Source organism: Penicillium hordei (genome assembly GCF_028827395.1).
Source record: "Penicillium hordei strain IBT 12815 chromosome Unknown utg000001l_segment0_segment0, whole genome shotgun sequence".
NCBI classification, from domain to species: Eukaryota; Fungi; Ascomycota; class Eurotiomycetes; order Eurotiales; family Aspergillaceae; genus Penicillium; species Penicillium hordei.
Genome location: NW_026623142.1, coordinates 5678512 through 5696593, shown reverse-complemented (window position 1 = coordinate 5696593; position 18082 = coordinate 5678512). Strand labels below are relative to the sequence as shown.

The 18082-nt window shown below is 50.3% G+C and overlaps 6 protein-coding genes across 6 annotated transcripts; 2 read left to right on the top strand and 4 right to left on the bottom strand.

The window, feature by feature from the left end:
* Positions 1-1721: 1721 nt before the first annotated feature.
* On the top strand, positions 1722-2671 carry N7537_002166 (uncharacterized protein; the record flags this gene model as incomplete). The annotated part of the gene is made up of 2 exons (XM_056893224.1): positions 1722-2444; positions 2501-2671. 2 exons carry the CDS (start codon positions 1722-1724, stop codon positions 2669-2671), a joined length of 894 nt encoding a protein of 297 aa, XP_056758219.1.
* A 2028-nt stretch (positions 2672-4699) lies between these two features.
* N7537_002165 (uncharacterized protein) lies at positions 4700-5157 on the top strand (the record flags this gene model as incomplete). The annotated part of the gene is made up of 2 exons (XM_056893223.1): positions 4700-4779; positions 4830-5157. 2 exons carry the CDS (start codon positions 4700-4702, stop codon positions 5155-5157), a joined length of 408 nt encoding a protein of 135 aa, XP_056758218.1.
* Positions 5158-5593: 436 nt separating this feature from the next.
* N7537_002164 (uncharacterized protein) lies at positions 5594-7874 on the bottom strand (the record flags this gene model as incomplete). The annotated part of the gene is made up of 2 exons (XM_056893222.1): positions 7717-7874; positions 5594-7666 (listed from the first exon to the last, which is right to left on the bottom strand). The coding sequence occupies exons 1-2, from the start codon at positions 7822-7824 to the stop codon at positions 5594-5596; spliced, it is 2181 nt and encodes a 726-aa protein (XP_056758217.1). The 5' UTR covers positions 7825-7874.
* A 399-nt stretch (positions 7875-8273) lies between these two features.
* N7537_002163 (PalH/RIM21 family protein) lies at positions 8274-10706 on the bottom strand (the record flags this gene model as incomplete). Its single annotated transcript, XM_056893221.1, has 2 exons — positions 8274-10471; positions 10598-10706. 2 exons carry the CDS (start codon positions 10704-10706, stop codon positions 8274-8276), a joined length of 2307 nt encoding a protein of 768 aa, XP_056758216.1.
* Positions 10707-11345: 639 nt separating this feature from the next.
* Positions 11346-12656, bottom strand: N7537_002162 (pepsin-like aspartic protease; the record flags this gene model as incomplete). Its single annotated transcript, XM_056893220.1, has 3 exons — positions 11346-11683; positions 11748-12271; positions 12328-12656. The coding sequence occupies 3 exons, from the start codon at positions 12654-12656 to the stop codon at positions 11346-11348; spliced, it is 1191 nt and encodes a 396-aa protein (XP_056758215.1).
* Positions 12657-14404: 1748 nt separating this feature from the next.
* N7537_002161 (Zn(II)2Cys6 transcription factor domain-containing protein) lies at positions 14405-17694 on the bottom strand (the record flags this gene model as incomplete). The annotated part of the gene is made up of 5 exons (XM_056893219.1): positions 14405-15181; positions 15232-15545; positions 15598-15645; positions 15695-17527; positions 17583-17694. The coding sequence occupies 5 exons, from the start codon at positions 17692-17694 to the stop codon at positions 14405-14407; spliced, it is 3084 nt and encodes a 1027-aa protein (XP_056758214.1).
* Between the last annotated feature and the right edge of the window lie 388 nt (positions 17695-18082).

Sequence of the window (18082 nt, the reverse complement as noted above, 5' to 3'; positions counted from 1 at the left end):
CAAAGCTCAGTAGCTGAGAGGAAAGTATTCTGATTTTGAACAACCCCTGGGCCCAGACCGCGCCCTATACTTATGATTAGACTTGATCTTTACTTCTTTTACTTCTTGATTCTGCCCACGCCTCTGATCAGTAGGGTATGATATATCCTATAGCCTCATTTTCTGTTCACTTCGGGAAAGAGGGGAGAACGTTCCCTTCCCTGCCTGAACTATCCCAATCTTCGTATAATTTTTGAGGATTGGGATGGTAATAAGGATACGGAGAGTGAGCCCCTCGGCCCTGATGATCGGGAATTGAACTTTGGGGACCTCCCAGTATGTGCTCCTTCTGCTCGTCACAATACAACCCTCGCTGACTATTCTTAGGACAAGTACCCTAGTTTGAAAAAGTTGGAATTTGAAGATCATCCTCGTCTGTTTCCCTATGCACTTCGACGCTTGAAGAAACGGCACCCGCTCTTCTCAAGTGTAATCCTCCACCCACCCTGAGACCGCATCCCAGCCCTTAAGCTTCCTAAGATAATATTTGCCCAAAACACTCGCAGCGAATGTGAAATACCGTCCCACCATTCCGACTTGCTGAGATGGTCACTGGTGAATAGCCGCCGGTATAGCAAGGCTATTCCCTTACACTGGCGTCACCCTCGGTCTTCCCTCGATATAATCATGGCAACGGTTCAGCTCCAAACGCTGTCAATACTACACTAACTACGTGGATTGGGTACTGGTCTTCTACCTCTTTCGGTCTAGAAAGGACGCCTTTGCGGAGAACGGCGTGCTCCATGGGCTCGTGTTTCCTATATTGACCAGAATCTTCGCGAAAACCCCCACCCCAAGCAATTTTCATCTTGTTAGCCTTTCCGAGTCTAATAGGACGTATTTCCAGTGATGTGCGACTGAGTTCGAAGGAGAGACCAACTTGGATTTGATCTTCCAGCCCATCTCTGTTAGTTATTTCGGTCTCCTAACTCCTTGATTACACTCACTTATTGCTATGCTATAAACAGAATTTGATACCTGGCCTTGGGGAGACAAATCTCCAATATGCAATGGCTCTTAGACCCACGGGAGGAGTTGTCACGTCCCTCATCAGACTGCTAGGAAGCAATCCCGTGAACGAATTTGAGATAGGAGGTGATTCAAACATTTACCTTAGACATTTAGAAATGGCTGAGACATAAGTTATCTAATAAATAACTTCACATTCATCTTCATCTAATGGTTCATACATAGATTTATCAGAGAGATAGGGAGTCCGATTAAAACATTATGTCTTCCCAGTCGGGATTCCCTGGAGACGAACGGGATTCTGACTTGAGAATTGAAGAATTAGTGACTAGTACATGTATGTATTATCTATTGTTCCTCAATAACATATGTCTCATTGTGTATGGTCTCATCCTTATTCATTGCTGGTCTCTCAATACTCGATTACTTTGACTGCACTCTCATCTTCTTCTACAATTACTCCATTACTCACTGGCTAATCCTGTTTGAATATAATTGAATCTATTGATCCTCTTGACAATAACATCGTACAATATCACTTCCACTTCACATAAAAGTTCATTTCTTATCAGTTCGCTCATTCTCTATTGTTCTACTTCTATACCTCCCTAAAACCACAATAGCTGTTCATAATGTAGGCATTTAGTCGAAGAAAGATATAAAACCTCATATAGCTCCTCTCCAACCCTTTTTTTCCTTCTCCATCATCAACGATGGCTCCAATTCGCTCTCGACGAACTCTTCGCCCGCGCTGGTCGCGTGGCATCACCAAGAGAAACGCCGCTGAGCGAGTTTTCAACATTCCAGAGCTGGTCTCTGAGATTGTCCACTGGCAGGTCCGGGGACTGGACGACTTCATCTACGAGAAGTCGGGGGGCATCGGGAGAAAGAAACAGTGGGTGAGGCCAACGAAGTATCGGCCCTGGCAAATGGGCCTGGGTACCAAGCAGGAGCCCTATGTGGAGGACCAGGCGGGTTATCTCTGGCAGTTTGCCTCGCTGAACCGGGCGTGGCACACAGAGATAATCCAACGTCAACGAACCTGGAAGAACACTATGGGTGCGATGGACACGCCAGCCGTGCCTCGCTCACTTGACGTGATCTTCGCAAAGGTCCCCGCCCAATTCCGCCAACAGTACGCTGACCATGTTGAGCGAGCCTCGCTGGTCACCATCGACGCCGGGGGCGCCCGTGCTGCTGACGCCGCGCTGCGGGATGTTCGTTTCCCAAAGCTGCGGGTACTGAAATTGTGCTTGCGAGGGAGCAGTCGCGACTCTGACATTCGGACCCTTATGGATGGCGCTCATATCCCGCGCATCCAGGGCGAATCGGTCACCGTCCTCTCCATCAGCAGCTATGGCGGCAAGGAGCCGGAATGGAGATGGCCTCTCCACGGATTGCCCGAAGATTGGGCAAAGTTGTTCAGGCGGATTTCGGTATGTTTCTGCCACAGCTATTTTGATGAAAGCTTTGTACTGATTCTTTCTCGTAGGTTCTCTTTCCGAATCTCGAGAAAGTCGAGATCGGACACCAAGTCCTTGTCTCCGACAAGGCTGTCCAAAGCTTCGCTCGTCGGCACCCAGCCCTACGGATCCTTAAGCAGTGCTGGTCCGAACGTTCAATTCTGGCCTTCGATCTCCTCGATGAGCCTTCTCGGATCTGAGATCGCCGCATTTGGGCCTTTCCGAGGGTGGGTTGCTATGAGCGTTGCTTCGAAAATCGTCTTATGAAATGGGGGGTAACACAATTATATGATATACGGTCTCTGTCCAGGGGGAGGACAGTCTCGAGCCTGAAGAAATTGATGGCTTTACCTATAAAAAGAGCTGACGATACGATGACATTATCTTCGTCTAATTCCACACCTTCCCATCTCTTGGAAAGCACGCTCTTTCTATGAACCGCGATCCCCTGGATACCATCGACAGCAAGTCGACTCGTCCACCCAAACAACGACATTGACGAGTCCTTCACATCCAAGGTCTTTATGGGAGCAGAAAGATCTAGGATCCCGACGACATCGATGGACCTTTACACCGACGTGAGATACAACTCCGACGGCAACTGGGTCGAACCGCCGAACAGCGTCAAACTATCTAACGGGAATGCGTATCTGGCGATCAAACATTTGACTGGGGATGACAGAGGCGCCAAATATCCTGCTCATTTCGACAGAAATGGCCATTCTGGAGCGACTTGAGTACCCGAAGACCCAGCTCCCCTAGCTTGGGCACATGTCCAACCTTTGATATTCATCACCAAAGGGATAACTTCGTTACACAACTGGGGTGTACACCTCATGATCAACACTGACACCTGGGACAATGATATGAACTCGTCCGGATGTTATCCAATACGGCATACCACTACAGACAACACAGTCAACGAGAAACATTTCCGACTCAAGGCGACGCATATCTCCCCTTATCCCACACGGCCATGTGCAAGTTGTAAGTTTTTATGCTGTCTTCGCATATAATCAATTGCTGCATATACTAATTCTCGTGGCAGGCGCTTGGTTGAGAATGTCACTCGACAGGATTTGCGAGCAACACGGCCCTACAGTCCAACACAAAGCTACCGAGTGTCGAGAAATGAAGCTGGATGCCTTTTGCGTAATAAGGGAGAATTGGGTTGAAAACTGCAGGAAGACGACGAAAACAAACCAGAACGTGAATCAGATGATTGCAAATTATGCCCTCAGTCCTTTTCAACGACTTCCCGAAAGCCACAAAAGGAGACGATGAATGTTTCCAGAATCGGGCCAGTTCATCGAGGCGCATGGTGTTTAAGATATCCAAGGGGATAGGCGCAGCAGAGCATGGGATGCGCAGTTCAAATTTTCGCATTTCTACCTCCCACTCAGAAGACACCACCCAGCCGTAGAGCTACTCTACGAGCTAGATGCCGCGAAGACCGAGTGAGCTCCCCGCCGCATGTAGTAGATGGAGCTCACAAGGGTCAGGGGAAACCCCCAACACTGTCCCGAGCCGCCACCCGCATTCTTCAATGAATCTTGTTTTTACAAAACTGGCTACTCCTGCCGTTTCACATGTTGCAATTACAATGGCTAAGAGAGACGCGTCCAGAAAAGCCCTGTTATTTTCGGTCAAAAGCTCCGCAAGCATTTTCACGCTGGGACCAATCGTCGTGTCAAAGTCATTCGTCAACATACAACGGACCATCAAGCGTCAGTGCTACACTCATGCACATGGCACGGCCTACAATATTGAAAGCACACAGCCCAAAACAATTGACATAATCGGCTCCGATTATCACCACCGGGCCATACTGCTCGGAGCCGTCGAAGCCAGCGCAAAGAGCTACGTAGAGCCCTTTCAATTAACAAAACGGAGTATGAACCCACTGTCGGACCCAAACAACCAGGCAGGGGGATCTAAATTCTGCCTCGAAGCCTACATGCATTACGATATCCAGTATTCGGGAATATTCGATATACATGGCTTGTTCCTATGATCGATAAGCCATTGATGATGTCGATCAAACGACCACCACATCCGAAGTGGCTGCCAGGAACAAAGGTTAAAGTCCCTCAGAGGGCAAACCAGACGGAAGAAACAAAGGTTGGAATAGGCCACTGTTTCTCTTAGCCCTTCAAGCTATTCACCTCACGCAGACGAGCCGAGATCTCGGGATGAGATCATTTCGTGGAGTGGCAGCTGTTACCAACATGTGGGATGATGTACAACTGCACTTGGTCAAGGATTGCCCCGATGGATGTCGCTTTTTCCACGGCACATCTCTTGCAGGGTATCATGATGCGTGGGAAGGCAGGAGCAATTTGATACTCCATGGTTCAGGATCTTCGATGCGAACAACCAGGTTTCAATCGATTCTCCCTCTCGAGTTCCCTCCCAGGTCCAAGTTGCGGCGATGTTTCGCATGGAGGTGTCGTGTGACAACGAAGACCAAAACATCACAAAGCCGGGTATGGCTGGTGATTTCCAAGCCCATGGCGGAGAATCACCAATGAGGTCCGATCCGAAGGTGGTATATATGATCCTCATTGGAGGATGGGAATCCATTAAGAGTGGTGTTACTCTGAAGGCAACCATGAGTGACCTCGATGTTGTTGGGCAAAGGGAAAAGAGACAGTCCCGAGCAACCGCCGGCCCAGGAAATGAGTGATCCAGCTGTTTCTCAGCCTATTCAGGCTGTTATAGAGTCACAGAGTGCTCATTGGCTTCGAATGAGGAAAGTCTATGGAGAATTGATCATCTTTACACCCAGGGTTGAACATCACAAGAGCCATACATCCCTGCACACCTAAGAAAGCAGCTATAGCTTAGTCTGAATGAACCAAGTTCCCGTTCTTCCTCTATTAGTATATGTATCCAAAATACAATTTATAAATAAGAGGGGCATAAGCCCCATAGAGAGGAGATATCCCCATATGTAGTATATATATACTTTCCCAACGCCGAGAGTACAGGACATAGCCCGCTTTGACTCTAAACTAAAACCGCCCCAGAACCCCCAGACCCTGGGGTCAAAAGCGAACACCGCTCATTGGTATGCCAAACTCCTTTGTATCGTAACGCAACAATGCAAAATGACAACCATCTCAAATCTCCTGCGCGTCCAACGCCCACACCTCCCAATTCTGCAGAACCTCCCATCCTACCCGTCGCACACGCCGTCTCCACACAAACCCATCATCGGTTAAGGTGTACGGGTAGCATGCATCGCGGAAAACCGCAACATCCTCACTTTCGTCGCGTCTATCGATGTACCCGCAGGTTTGTGGTCTGGGAGTTTCGCTCTCATCTTGATCGCGCGATCGTTTCCCTAATGTTGATGGCGGTAGGGGGCTGTGTCGTGTGCCAATAGGATTCGACCAAGATGGTATATGTGTTGTCTGTGTATCGGGTGACTTACGGGCGACGACAGGCTGGTATGGTGTGAAAAGTCCAGCGGAGTGGGTACCTTGCGTGGGAGTGGGGCTATCTGTGGTTGTCTCCGGGGATGCATTATCGCCATTTGTTGGTGATGGCCATTCTTTATTGGTCCCGGGTGGGATGGGGTCTTTGTAGAAGTCCCGCAGTTCCCAGGCTTTCCAGCCCATGCTGATGAGCTTCACGTTTCCGTAGACTTGCTTGTTTCCGAGGTCGTAACTCAACATTTTACTCAAGATTGAGTCATCCATGTCTACCACTTCTGCAAGGGTCTTCGCATTCGCGAATGTCTCTTGCATCGCTTTGGTTATATCGGACATCAATGCACCTCGTGGTGGGGATAGCTTTAGTGTAGAATTCGCAGGTCCATTTGTAGACTGTCCGGAAGATTGGGGTATGAGAAGTCGGATTGCTTTCAATTTCCGGAGGAAAGGTATTAGTAGACCCAGTGATTCCATGCTGGAGAATTCGGTGGCGAGGGCGACCTGTTCCAAGTTCGGACAGCTGTGGACGAGTCGCGCGATCATCCCGGTGGAGAGAGGCCATTTGGATGGGAGAAGGAGGTGGCGCAATGTCGCGCCATGATTCGTGGTAATGTGTGAAAGGTAGAGATCTCGTACGCTAGCTATAGCGTTGAGCTGGCTAGCTGGAGAAGCAGAAGTGATAGGGGAGTTGGTTGCGTTTCCACTAGGCGCACCAGATAAATGGTGTTCGGATGTTGGGGGCGTGAGGGCCGATGAGACAGCGCCCCCTCCGGGTCGTGGGGAATTGAGCAGGTCACTTGATTCCGATGTGACATTGACAAAGTATAGGCGCTCGAGTCCAGAGAAATTCCCGATGAACTCCGAGTTCCGTTTTGACACTGCATCTAGTCGAACGGATTTCATGCGGAGCTTAGCATGGGGCGGGACTGTCGGCCAGCTGCTCTCGATAAATGTATTGACCAGACTAGAGCCCTCAACACCACTGAGGAATGTGACATCTTCGACGGTAGTCGGATCAAAAGCGAAGTTGAAATCTTCAGTGTGGAAGGCATATAGATTCTGGAACGACATCTTCTTAACCGCCAGGGGCTGCTTGCTTGCGATCAGCTTGCGGAAGTAATCATGCAACGAGACGCTAGGCTCGTGTGCATCTCGCATCCGTGGTGACCAATGTAACTTCAATTCGCGCAGTTTCCTACTTTTACAAAGAAGAGTCGCAATATCATCGGGGTAGCAAAGCGGGTCTATATCGGTGATTTTCAGGCATCGCAAATGGGGCATGCCCGGAATCACGAAAGTGGGCTGTGGATGACGACTGGATGGAAAGCGGATCGTCAGTGATGTGAGCTTCGGCAGCTGTGTCAAGCCTGTGATAACCGTGTCGAGCATTTTGGTGTTCAGTTCCCAATGGAAACTTTCCAGATTAGTCATGCGATCGATCGCAGCGCGGGCGGCGATGTTCAACAACATCGATGCGTCGGGCACCCGGCCGACTCGGGCATGCTCCTCCAACTCATGTTCCTTCCATTCCCCGCGTAGTGTTATTGATCGTACTAGGGTCGCATAAGATCGTGTAATAATCGCATTCAATCCCATTGTGAAGGGACTGGCGCTCCCGATTCCTTCTGGTTGTTCACCACGATAACGAATCTTGTCGTAGGAGGTCAGCGTTAGGTTCCGGTATAGCTGTGGCAGCGCCATATAGTTGAGGACCCGACATGTTCGACATAGCCGGGCAAGATCGCCTGTGTTGTCGACCTACGACATGTTAGATATGTGGAAGTGCGATATGTGTGGAGCTCCCTCACATGTGACACAATCTCCGCGATGAGATTCAACGGCAGAACCATCAACTGGGCACCTCCAGGTGGTTCAGTTATGCTCGCTCCGAACATATTTCTATTGACGGTCGCCATGATGCGACGTCTAACGTAAGGTGTCACATAAGGATACAAAGGATATGGGGAAAAGGGCACCGGGATGGTGACTTTCCGAGTGAAATTTCGTCTCCACTTTTGTAAGCCTCTTGGTAAGCCACTAGGAGCCAAGCAGAGATCGTTGATTGTCAACTAAAAGAACTAAAAGAACTAAAAGGACTAAGAGTAGCCTATACAGACAAAGTAGTTACATAGGCCTGGGATATATGCAATATTATATTCAATCTCAAAATTATAATGGGGTATCTTTCTAAGATGTTGAAATCCTACACCTTTCCAGCTAATATCAAATCCATATACTCCAATACCAATGAAAATGACCAAAAATGACCAAAAATGACTGCCTGTCAGGGGCTGGTTTGCTCACCCTCGATTAACCATGCCCAAATATGTGGCATCTCACACACGCTATGCCCGAAAGTGGCGTTCTATGAAGAACCATGCTGTTCGTTGGAAGGTCCGTGCTCAGGGTGGGATTCGGCATCGGGTGGCCTAGTCTGTTCCGCTGACACATCGTTTCTTTCTTCCGAGTATGTCGTATCTGTCCAACTTTGTTGGTCGTAATCTGTGACATGATCATTGCGATCATTGCGATCCAAATGGCTGATGTCCTCGTTGACCAGCGCCGCAGCTTCCGGGTCATAGTGTAGGACATAATCTCCACCTCCTCGCTCTACGTCTGCCTCCGTCCATGGAGCAGACGCTTGTGGTCGAGAGGGAATCACCCGCACAGGTAAGTTAGGACGATTGGAAGGCGTTTCATGATGTTGAGGGTGTTGCATTGGCCGGCTCTCTCCCGGTGGCCGGGTGTCCTCTAGCAGTCGATTTTGTGGTGACCACGTGTGTTGGCCGCGACGACGTGCTGGAATAACAGTGACTGGTAAAGGGCCGTCGGCATTTTGTAGTCCAGTGCCCAGTCGGGCTTTCCGGTGGAGAGAAAAGAAGTGATCGGCTCGAGACCGGGCAGCATTTGCTTCTGCCTCGGCCTCTTCTGCTGCTGCAGATGCTCTGTGTTCTGAGAATTCTTCTCCGGCTTGTGCAGATGCCACTTCTTTCGGTAGAGATGCACGTCGCCTCTTGAATGGATGCAGGAGAACATGCCATCGCGGATCGGCCTGGACAATCTGCGGCGACTGCTCTCGGGTGTTTTGAACAGAAAGAGCATGACCATTTGGATTAGGAGTATGCGGCTCCCTGCCTTCGAGTTCCTTATCTTCATCCGATTCCTCCTCCTCGTGCATATTTGGCATTGCAGCAGGAGGAGTAGGACTAGCCACTGAATGATACCGGACATTGTACACTGTGCTTGCTGCACTAGTAGTATCAGCACGACTGATCGGTGTGATCGTCGCTGGAGGTGGAGTAGGCCGGTCATCGTTTGGGCCCCGCGGCGCCGATGTAGCAGCCTGGTCGTGTGGCGGTGGTGGTGCGGCTCTTTTGTTTCGATTACCGCGGGGCAATCCAGCCCGGGCTCGTAGAGGTCGATGTGCCAAACCCATCACGCCGCCCCATCCAGATGATGCGCCATTGCCCCCACCTTGGTCGTATCCTTGGCCCGTGAAACGTGGCCAGTCAACTTCCTCAGACGGAGTGACTTCAAGCATTTCATCGCCGTCGAAAACCTCTCGTCCGAGAATCCCATCTTTGGTTTCGTCTCGTTCCAGCGCTTCAATGCGTTCCACCCACTCCCAAACCACCACACTGGCCGCCGCAGAACCAACCCATCGAATATAGGTACCCCAGCCAGCAATTTCCGGCTTGGCAATATCCAACACAAAAAATACGACGGGTATCAAAATAGCGCATAGCGAGAGAAGAGCCACTAAGCAGATATTCCGCATCTTGGGGTGGAAAAAAGCGTATCGGTGCTTAGATATCGAGTAGAAAATCACCCAAGCGGCATAGAGCAGGTTAAGCGACAACTCGAACAAGTAGCTCAAAGCAGGAATGGCATCTTCGTATAGCCTGGGTCGTGTCGGAGAGTTCCTCGCCCAAAAATTATCCAAAATACTAAAAGTCGTATCCAGCACAATCAATGCAAACCCGGCCCATTTTATCATGACTTTTTCCTTATGTCGCGGGAACAATCGAATCAGGGTCTGAACCTGCGCAAGCCACAGAAATGTGCTCGATATGACGCGCACGATACGAATTTCCATTCCGTCAATAACCTCCTGGGAAAGCGCCTCTGCGTCGGAATACCCATATTCATATTGCCGCTCAGCGACTCGGAAGGAATCGACCGTGGCGATAGTCAACGAGACCGCAACCAAGATCGCAGCCACTTTCTGCAGCCATGGTCGTCCACCAACTCCGACAACCGACGAGTTCCCGCTATATGAGCCGCTGATCATGCCATGGCGGCCGAGGAAATTGGCGCCGCCACCGGGGCCGCCGACGTAGAATGTTCGCGGCGTGATGAGAAGGATGATGACGAGGAGATAGCTAACGACAGTCGCGCAGCCGATTGCATATAGCTGGGGGGTAATGGAGGAATAGAATGGATCGCGGGTATCGAGGACGGCGGAAATGTGAACCTCGTCGGTTGGGGAGCCTGTGCATACAGGCTCGAAGATGGCATTTTCAGTGAGAGTAATAGCATATGAGTTGTTGAGATATACGAGTCCTACAAAGAATTGGCAACTCGCAATTAGACACGGTTCTAAGAGGGGGCGACACCAAACCTGCGACCGGCGGCCTGCAGCCTGCGGCCCAACGACCAAGTTGTCGAGGGAAAGGGGAGACCACATACCATTACTGGGCAAGACGACAGGCGTACAGCCGGGTGAATAAGTCTTGGTCGTAGTCGGTGTTGGATTCGCCCAGATCTGGCGGGGAAGCAAGTGGAAGTCATTTTCCATGATCGGACTCGATATGAACGGCCTTGAATCGCCGTCCCTGAAAACAGTTCATATACCGCGCAATTTCCACCGATGCGCCCGTGTCACAAGACCCTTCACTGTTTAGACTTCCATTCTTGACTTTGATCGCGTACAGACGTTACGAGTCCGAGGGCCGGGAGGCGATTAATGTCGGGAGGCGGGAATTGGAGGAATAACGACGGCGGTGTGAGATTAGGGGGTACAAGACGAGAAATATTTTTCTGTTTTGTCCAACCCTCTATGAGAAAAAAAAAAGTGAAGATCATAAAGAAAAACGAGACCATCTAAAGAACATTGAAGAATTAAGGTGGAAATCTGGAGGGATGCTCCGCCCATTTCAAGGCTCGGCATTGGCTCCTCCACAAATATCCTGACGTTAATCGCACGACGAGATCTAAAGCTCTACACTCTTTTCATATCTCACTTCATATGTGCATGCCCATTATATTGGTATGTAATAAGCTCAACTAAAAATCAAGGGCCAAAATCCACTATGTCGACTCGCTGATCGAAATCCAACATATCCATCATCCATGTATCGCATCACTCTTTCACTGTCTGTACAAGATTCATCACGGGAATCACTAATTTCCCATGGGTACCATCACATTAAGAGATTTATGCCTGGGCGGCGAAGCCAAGACGAGGTCCCTCGGAGTCGAAAACGACGTACTGGCTCTTGAGGAAGATATCACCGAAGATGGAGAAGCCAAGGCCAGAGTTGCTCTGGATACCACCGAAGCAGGAGGAGCTGCCAGTGCTGACGGGGGCGTAGTTGATGTGCTTTCCAGGAACAACGGCGTCGTAGTCACCAATGGTGACAGTGAAGTCAGGCAGATCAGCAGAGCAAGGGAAGACGTAGCCACCCTGAGTCTGGCTGTTCTTGGCACCAGTAACCTTTTCGTAGTAGGCGGAGACAACAGAGTCAGGGAGCAGGAGAAGGGTGGTGCCAGTGTCTATATGATTCAAGAGATCAGTGCTGAACAAAACATGGATTTTCATACGGAAGATATAACTCACCAGCAATTCCAGTGATAGGACCGCCAGCAGAACCAGAGCCGACCTTGTGGCTTTTGGCGGTGAAGGACCAGAATCCATCGGAGTTGTCAACGTCGGTGTAGACGACAGATCCGGTGAACTTCTCGTTGTCAATGTAGCCAAAGTCAAAGGAGCCAGGGGCACCGTGCTTGAGAGTCACAGCGAACAGAGGCTTGTCGAGATCGTCCTTGACGGTGTCGAAGAAGGTTGTCTGAGGAGTGGGGCTGACGGTGTTGATGGAGCTGAAAGCCAGACCCAGGAGGCCATCATTGCTCTTGTCCTGCACGAACTGCTGGCTGATCCTCTTAGCAGCCTCAACGGCCTGGCCAGTGGCCTTGACTCCGCCAACGACGACGGTGTCCTTGTAAACATCACCACTGGCACCGCTGCCATCACCGTATGAGATCGACCAGCTAGCACCCGTCAGCTTCTTGCCGGAGGCGCCAACCTTGTAGACGTCGTGACCACTCTGTTCCGAAGCGCTGAGCTCGCTGGAGAAGACCCAGCTATATGAACTGTCAGTTGTTGCGCTAATCAGTCATGTCATTTCAAACCAACTTACAGATCAGCAGAGCCAGTGTCGAAGTCCAAGTTCAAGGTGGTGTCGCCAACCTTGACGGGAGTGAGGTACTCCTCGTCGTTGTTCTCGGGCGTGGTAATGGCAGAACCGCTAACAGCAGCAGCGTGAACGTTGGCAGGCACAGTACCACCGTACTTGGACAGTGCATTGGCGTACAGTCCAGGCAAGTTGACAGTCTTAGTGCCGGTAGTAGTCTTCTGCACCTGGTTCACACTGAATCCAGCGCGAGGGCTCTTGACGGGCACAGCGGCAGCCGAGGCAACGGCCGAAAAGCAGGCGAGGCCGGCGGTAACTTTGCTGAAGACAACCATGGTGATGATTCTATCGAAAGATGGATAGATCTAATGGGGAATGGAGGCGGTGCTGGAGAGGATAGATTCCATAAACAGCTGGAGGGAAGGCCTCCTTTATAGCTTTTCTGGTATATGCCATCCGCCGGCGTCCGAGAGCAGAAGACATCAACAGGGCTGACTATCGCAACATCCAGGAGGAGGTGACGATGCCCTTCTAGGAAGGAAACATGACGATCCATCAGAATGCAGTCGAGTCGAGGGGAAACTTGGAGATCGTCACGGAAGCCATCGGCCATCCAGGATAGCGCGACGGAGTCCGCCAAGCGGGCGATTGAGGGGCCAAGCCAAGAAGCACATATCGACAGGGTCTCAAAAAGCTAGAATGTATCAAATGGACCTGAGAGGACTAGCGCGGCCAGCACACGAGGGTAGGCAGAGGTATGAAATGTGGACACAAGCAAGAATGCCCAGGGAGCTTGGTCGTAACAAGCTATCTAGGAAAAACGGAGAAGTCCGGCCAAGCCAAAGCGTTGTTTTGGGGGTCTATGTCTTGGTACTCATTGGGTGAAGACTGGTCGATCGCCATATTTGGCGACCCTTGTGCAAGAGGGAAATAGGTTACCCATTGGGTTAACCGATAGTGAGTATGGAGTAGAGTGTAATAGATTGTCCTTCGGCATAGTCACGCTGCATGAAATGATTGTTCTGATTATCAGACCACTGAGACTAGCGAGCGCCCTGGCGATCATCACCCGTTATCTCCACGTCGACCAATAATCAGCCCCAAAGTACAAACAAGGTCACATCGTTTCATTGAGGTAAATTAGTGGCCTCATTAGATGAGACACTCGGGGGGTGAACCCTTTAGGGTTTAAGCTTGTGTCGAGAAGGGTTGTCGCCGGGATTCTAGCTCTGCTAGCTCTCAACCAAAACGAAGTAACAGGTACAATCTCCGACGGGCATCCGCCCCTGCATTACATGCTCTCCCTCTCCCTGCAAGAACATTAATGTTGCTGTCCATGTCAGACGATGTGACTCATGACCAAATAGCGGCTCTTATCGCCTGCGCAGAAGGAATAGAAGGATCTAGCGGCCGTCGATATGGGCGATCAGTTCATCGTGGGATCGGCAGTAACAGCAGACCCTAGTTGACAGAGATAATTGAGTGCCGACAGGTGCCAATGGCATTGTATTGCTTATGGAGTGTGAAGTGAGACTCTCAGTTTGTCAATTGTTCAATATAAGGATGAACAAAGACACAGTAACCCAATACGGCAATAACAGTTATCTACCTATGTTGTATGTAAGTATGCTGTACTATATTTACATCATTCACCCATCGTCAGAACTGTTCTAAAGCCAAAGCCACCCGAAAGCTTCATCCTCCGCGGTCCAAGAGACTGATGAAATACCATGTGAAAACAATATCAACAGAACTTATTTCAGCATGAAACCTGAGACCCCGCAGTCTAACCCCGACGGACACCGGCGGATAGTGATAGTGATTCGCAATACGGAGAAATAGACAATGAGTTGCAATGATAACACCATCGACTTGTCAGACCATCAATTTCATGCTTACAGATACGAATGATGTCGTAAAAACGCCAAGCGGATCCCGCAGGGGTATATAATTTGAACGGAAAGAAAAAAAGGAAAAAAACCAGAAAAAGGTACAGACCATAAGCTAGACCCTAAAAAAAACTCCCCTATCCAAGTGTAAGACATAAAAGAAAATACAGAATTATTCATAGTCATTATTTTCGTCAGAGATACTGGGATGATAACCCGGCCCCAGACTCACCCTCGCCGTTAGTGTTTCCATCATACCCCTCATTGAGGAGGACCTCGAGCATATCAAATTCGCCAAGCATGGGTCCAGTCCCGCCAAGGCCCTGGTCAACCACTCCTGTAGAACTGTTGAAGAATTGATCAAGAGGCAGGGCAAACCAATCCGGGAGCGCGCCGGAGGTAGGTTGGTGGCTGTCGCCCATGGTCTGCGATGAGGCGACTTGGTTTGGCGATGATCTGTCTATATCATTGGCAGGGAATGTCGAGTTCGAGTCGTAGTAGTTGTGATACACGGACGGTGGAGGCGGCATAAAGGATACGTTGAGGTTGGATGAGTTGATCGGCTGGGCAGGGATGTTCGCCAGTGGATCATGCCCTGACCCCATCGGGTGGCCCGCGGCAGGAGTATCCGCATATCCTAGACCTGCTGACGTTGTATCATGACTCTGGTTAGCGGACCAGGGTGTACTCGGGCCGTCACGACGAGTTGTTGAGTGCTCGCGCGATGGCGAATGAGTCCGAGAGTCGGAGACCGAGGTGCGGTCATGTCCCTCTCCATCTGCACCCCGGTCATGCGGTGCAAAGCGCAGAAAGCGTGTCCGGATGCTGCTGGTGAGAAGCTCAAGAAGCCGTGCTACTGTGTTGCTGAGGTGCACGTCATCCACGACATAATTGCGCAGTGCCTCCACCGTCCGATCCTGCAGGTCTAGAGAGACTCGTACATCGTCTTCTCTGGCTCCCAGTGTGAAAGTCTATGACTGGTTAGTATTATGCTTGCCGAGGTTGCCGCCAGAGACCATACCTTCAAGATGAAGATCATTCCAGACAAAATTCGAAAAAAAGTTCGAATGGGTGCATGTCTGAGACGACCTTCGGGGACGAGGCCGTCCAATACTGTCTGCAGAATTTTGCGCGAGGAATCAATGACTTCCTGGATATAATGCTCATTGACACGGTAGAGCTCGTTCAACGTTTGGAACCAGCTGTTGCTGCTATTAGAAGGCCCCGGTGCTGGTTGGCCATTCTGAGTCTGGCTATGACTCTGAGCGGACTCGTTGGACATTGTAGTCCATCGATCGACGACCGCTTGTAGAGCAAGGGAATTTATATAGAGACCTGATTCCATATTAGAGACTATCCTTCGGCGAATCAAGCTGTGTCGACTTACGGGTATACTCAAGCTCAATCAGCAAAACGCTGCGCATAGCCGGGGAGACTTCTTTCCGTTAGCTTTCCTATCCATAACCAACGACCAATTGACGTACGATTAACACTGTCCAGCTGCTGCCGGAACTCCCGTAGATACGGTTGGAAGCGGTCGATCTGCTCACGGTATCTCCCACTCCTAATCAAATCCATCGTCTGATCACTAGATGCAAACAATAAATGATTGGCTTGATAGACAATTTTCGAAATACTAATCCAGCAATCCTGCATCCGATCAAGATTGGCATCAGCATCCTTTGCATCAGCGGACGTTGGCGTGATATCCTGCCCCCATTGAGGCAATGGGAGCATGGAAGGAATCCCTAGACGCCCACTGCTGTGTGTAATAAACACAAGAATCAAACGCCGTAGTCGACGTTTCCGTGTTTGCTCGGATAGCGGCTCATTGGTCACCTTAGCATCTCCCTTAGGGTCAAAGACGCCAAGTTCAAAAGCCAGAGCTTGCGCTGTACTCAGTAGCATCCATGACATCCGGTCCGATCGCCAGGCCGGTTCCAGCCATTTCTGAAACGCGACCCTTCCTTCTGAGCCTTTGCTAGTATTCTCGCCGTCGTGTTCCAAGAGGTTGTCGGCCCGACTGTGTGTCTGGGGATCTGTATCCAAAAGAGAGTTCTCATCGTCACCCGGTGGAAAGTGCAAGTTTCGTGGGTGCCACTCTGTAAGAAGTAGCATAGCTTCTACAGTGCCCAACGACCTCAATTGCCCACCCACACTGCCTTTGCCTGACATTGATGAACTCAAGTCAAGTGATCGAGGTCGGCCAATGCCCGACGTTCCAGCGTCGAATTTTTCTTGGCCCCAGAATAGGCGTTCTATCATGCTGCGCAGATATGCCCAGAGACGGTCGTGAATATAAAACGCCCGCGTATTAGCACCTTCGCCCTTGGGTTTCAGGTGCCTAGACGCGATAGTGAGGATTGTAACCGCCAATACCGGCTCATCGGTAAGTAATGTGCGATGTGTAGAAGGATTAGAAAAATCAGGGATTACAACAGGACTCATCGGCGCGAGGTGTTCATAGTAATACTCCACATAATCCATGCCCTCCTCCACTGTAAGCCACCCGGCACGGACGAATCGCAATCGCGACCAAGCTCGGATTGCGTCAAGATAAGTTGGCTCTGCGGGAGGGTTGTTAACTGGGGTTTCCCTTTGAGGGCCTGGATCGGCGATCTGGGGATCTACCGGCCCTGAAGCACCAGCCGGGTAGTATGTAGACCCGCCCATGGACATTCCTGATCGAGGTGTCCGCACAAAGGATCCACCCAAGCTTCGAGGCGAGCTGCCTTGTGGTAAAGGCGATGGCCCCGAGTTGAAAGATGAGACAGACTGCCGCGCAGCAAGCCGATTCTCGAAGCTTTGGCGGTTGAGGTCCTCTGTTCTACCCGCAGCTTCGGAAAGAAGATGCAAAGCATCGTGAGTATTTGTAATTGCAGGAGACAGCAATTCTACCGCGGTGCGGTTCATCATCGGAGGCCCCCCATAGCTAGGTGGCACGGGGCGTTCGCTGACAGGGTATGTGGGAGCGCGTGATGTCGGCACACTAGGCATGTACCGTTGGGCTGGAGGTGCAGAAGGTGCAGGAAGTGCAGGAGGTGCAGGTGCCTCGGACCATCTTTGTTGGGCAAGCGCGGCTTGATGGTTGAACTGAGGCGGATCGGAAGGCCCAAATGACGGTCCTTCGGCTGGACTTTCATTCTTGGCCACCTCCCCAATCATCATTCGCTTGTCGCGATGGAGGATCGCCGCTGCCTCCACTTCATCTTCCTCAGCATCGGAGGTCTTGCGCTTTCGGCGAGTTGCTGAAAATTCACATCTTTTACTTTCGCGACGACATCGAACACAGGGTGGGGGGCGAGGATTATCGACACCTTCAATTTTTTTATCAGTCAGGCCATAGAACAATGAAAAGGAATGGGCCCATACTTCCTAGGTCACACTTGACCTTGCGTTTGCGACATGGGTCACAGGCCTGGTATCCTCGGCGATGATGTGCATCAGACTCGGCCTTGCTGTACATACTATTATTGTCCCCCATTTCGTGGATAACACAATGGGGAAATCCCCGATACAAAGCGATGGAAAGCGAGATAAGCCTTGAAAGGCGGTGGGGGCCTTACTCCGACAGCTCGGACAAAAGCACTGCGAAAGACAATAGAATACAGACAATACAGACAATATAGATGGGATTGCACTTGTAATTGTCAGAGATCCCAGATCCCTTCAAAATATCAATTGAAGTCAGAGTTTGCTTCCAGTGGCCAGTCACTGGACCAGGTAGTTTTCATTGTATAATGAGAACCTCTGCGGGGTAAACCACGGAATCAAGGGGATACATATATCTTTGACTACTAACTACATACACATACACATTTCATTACTTTACAACATAAATTATATTCGAAGTACAAAGAAATGTGAAAACT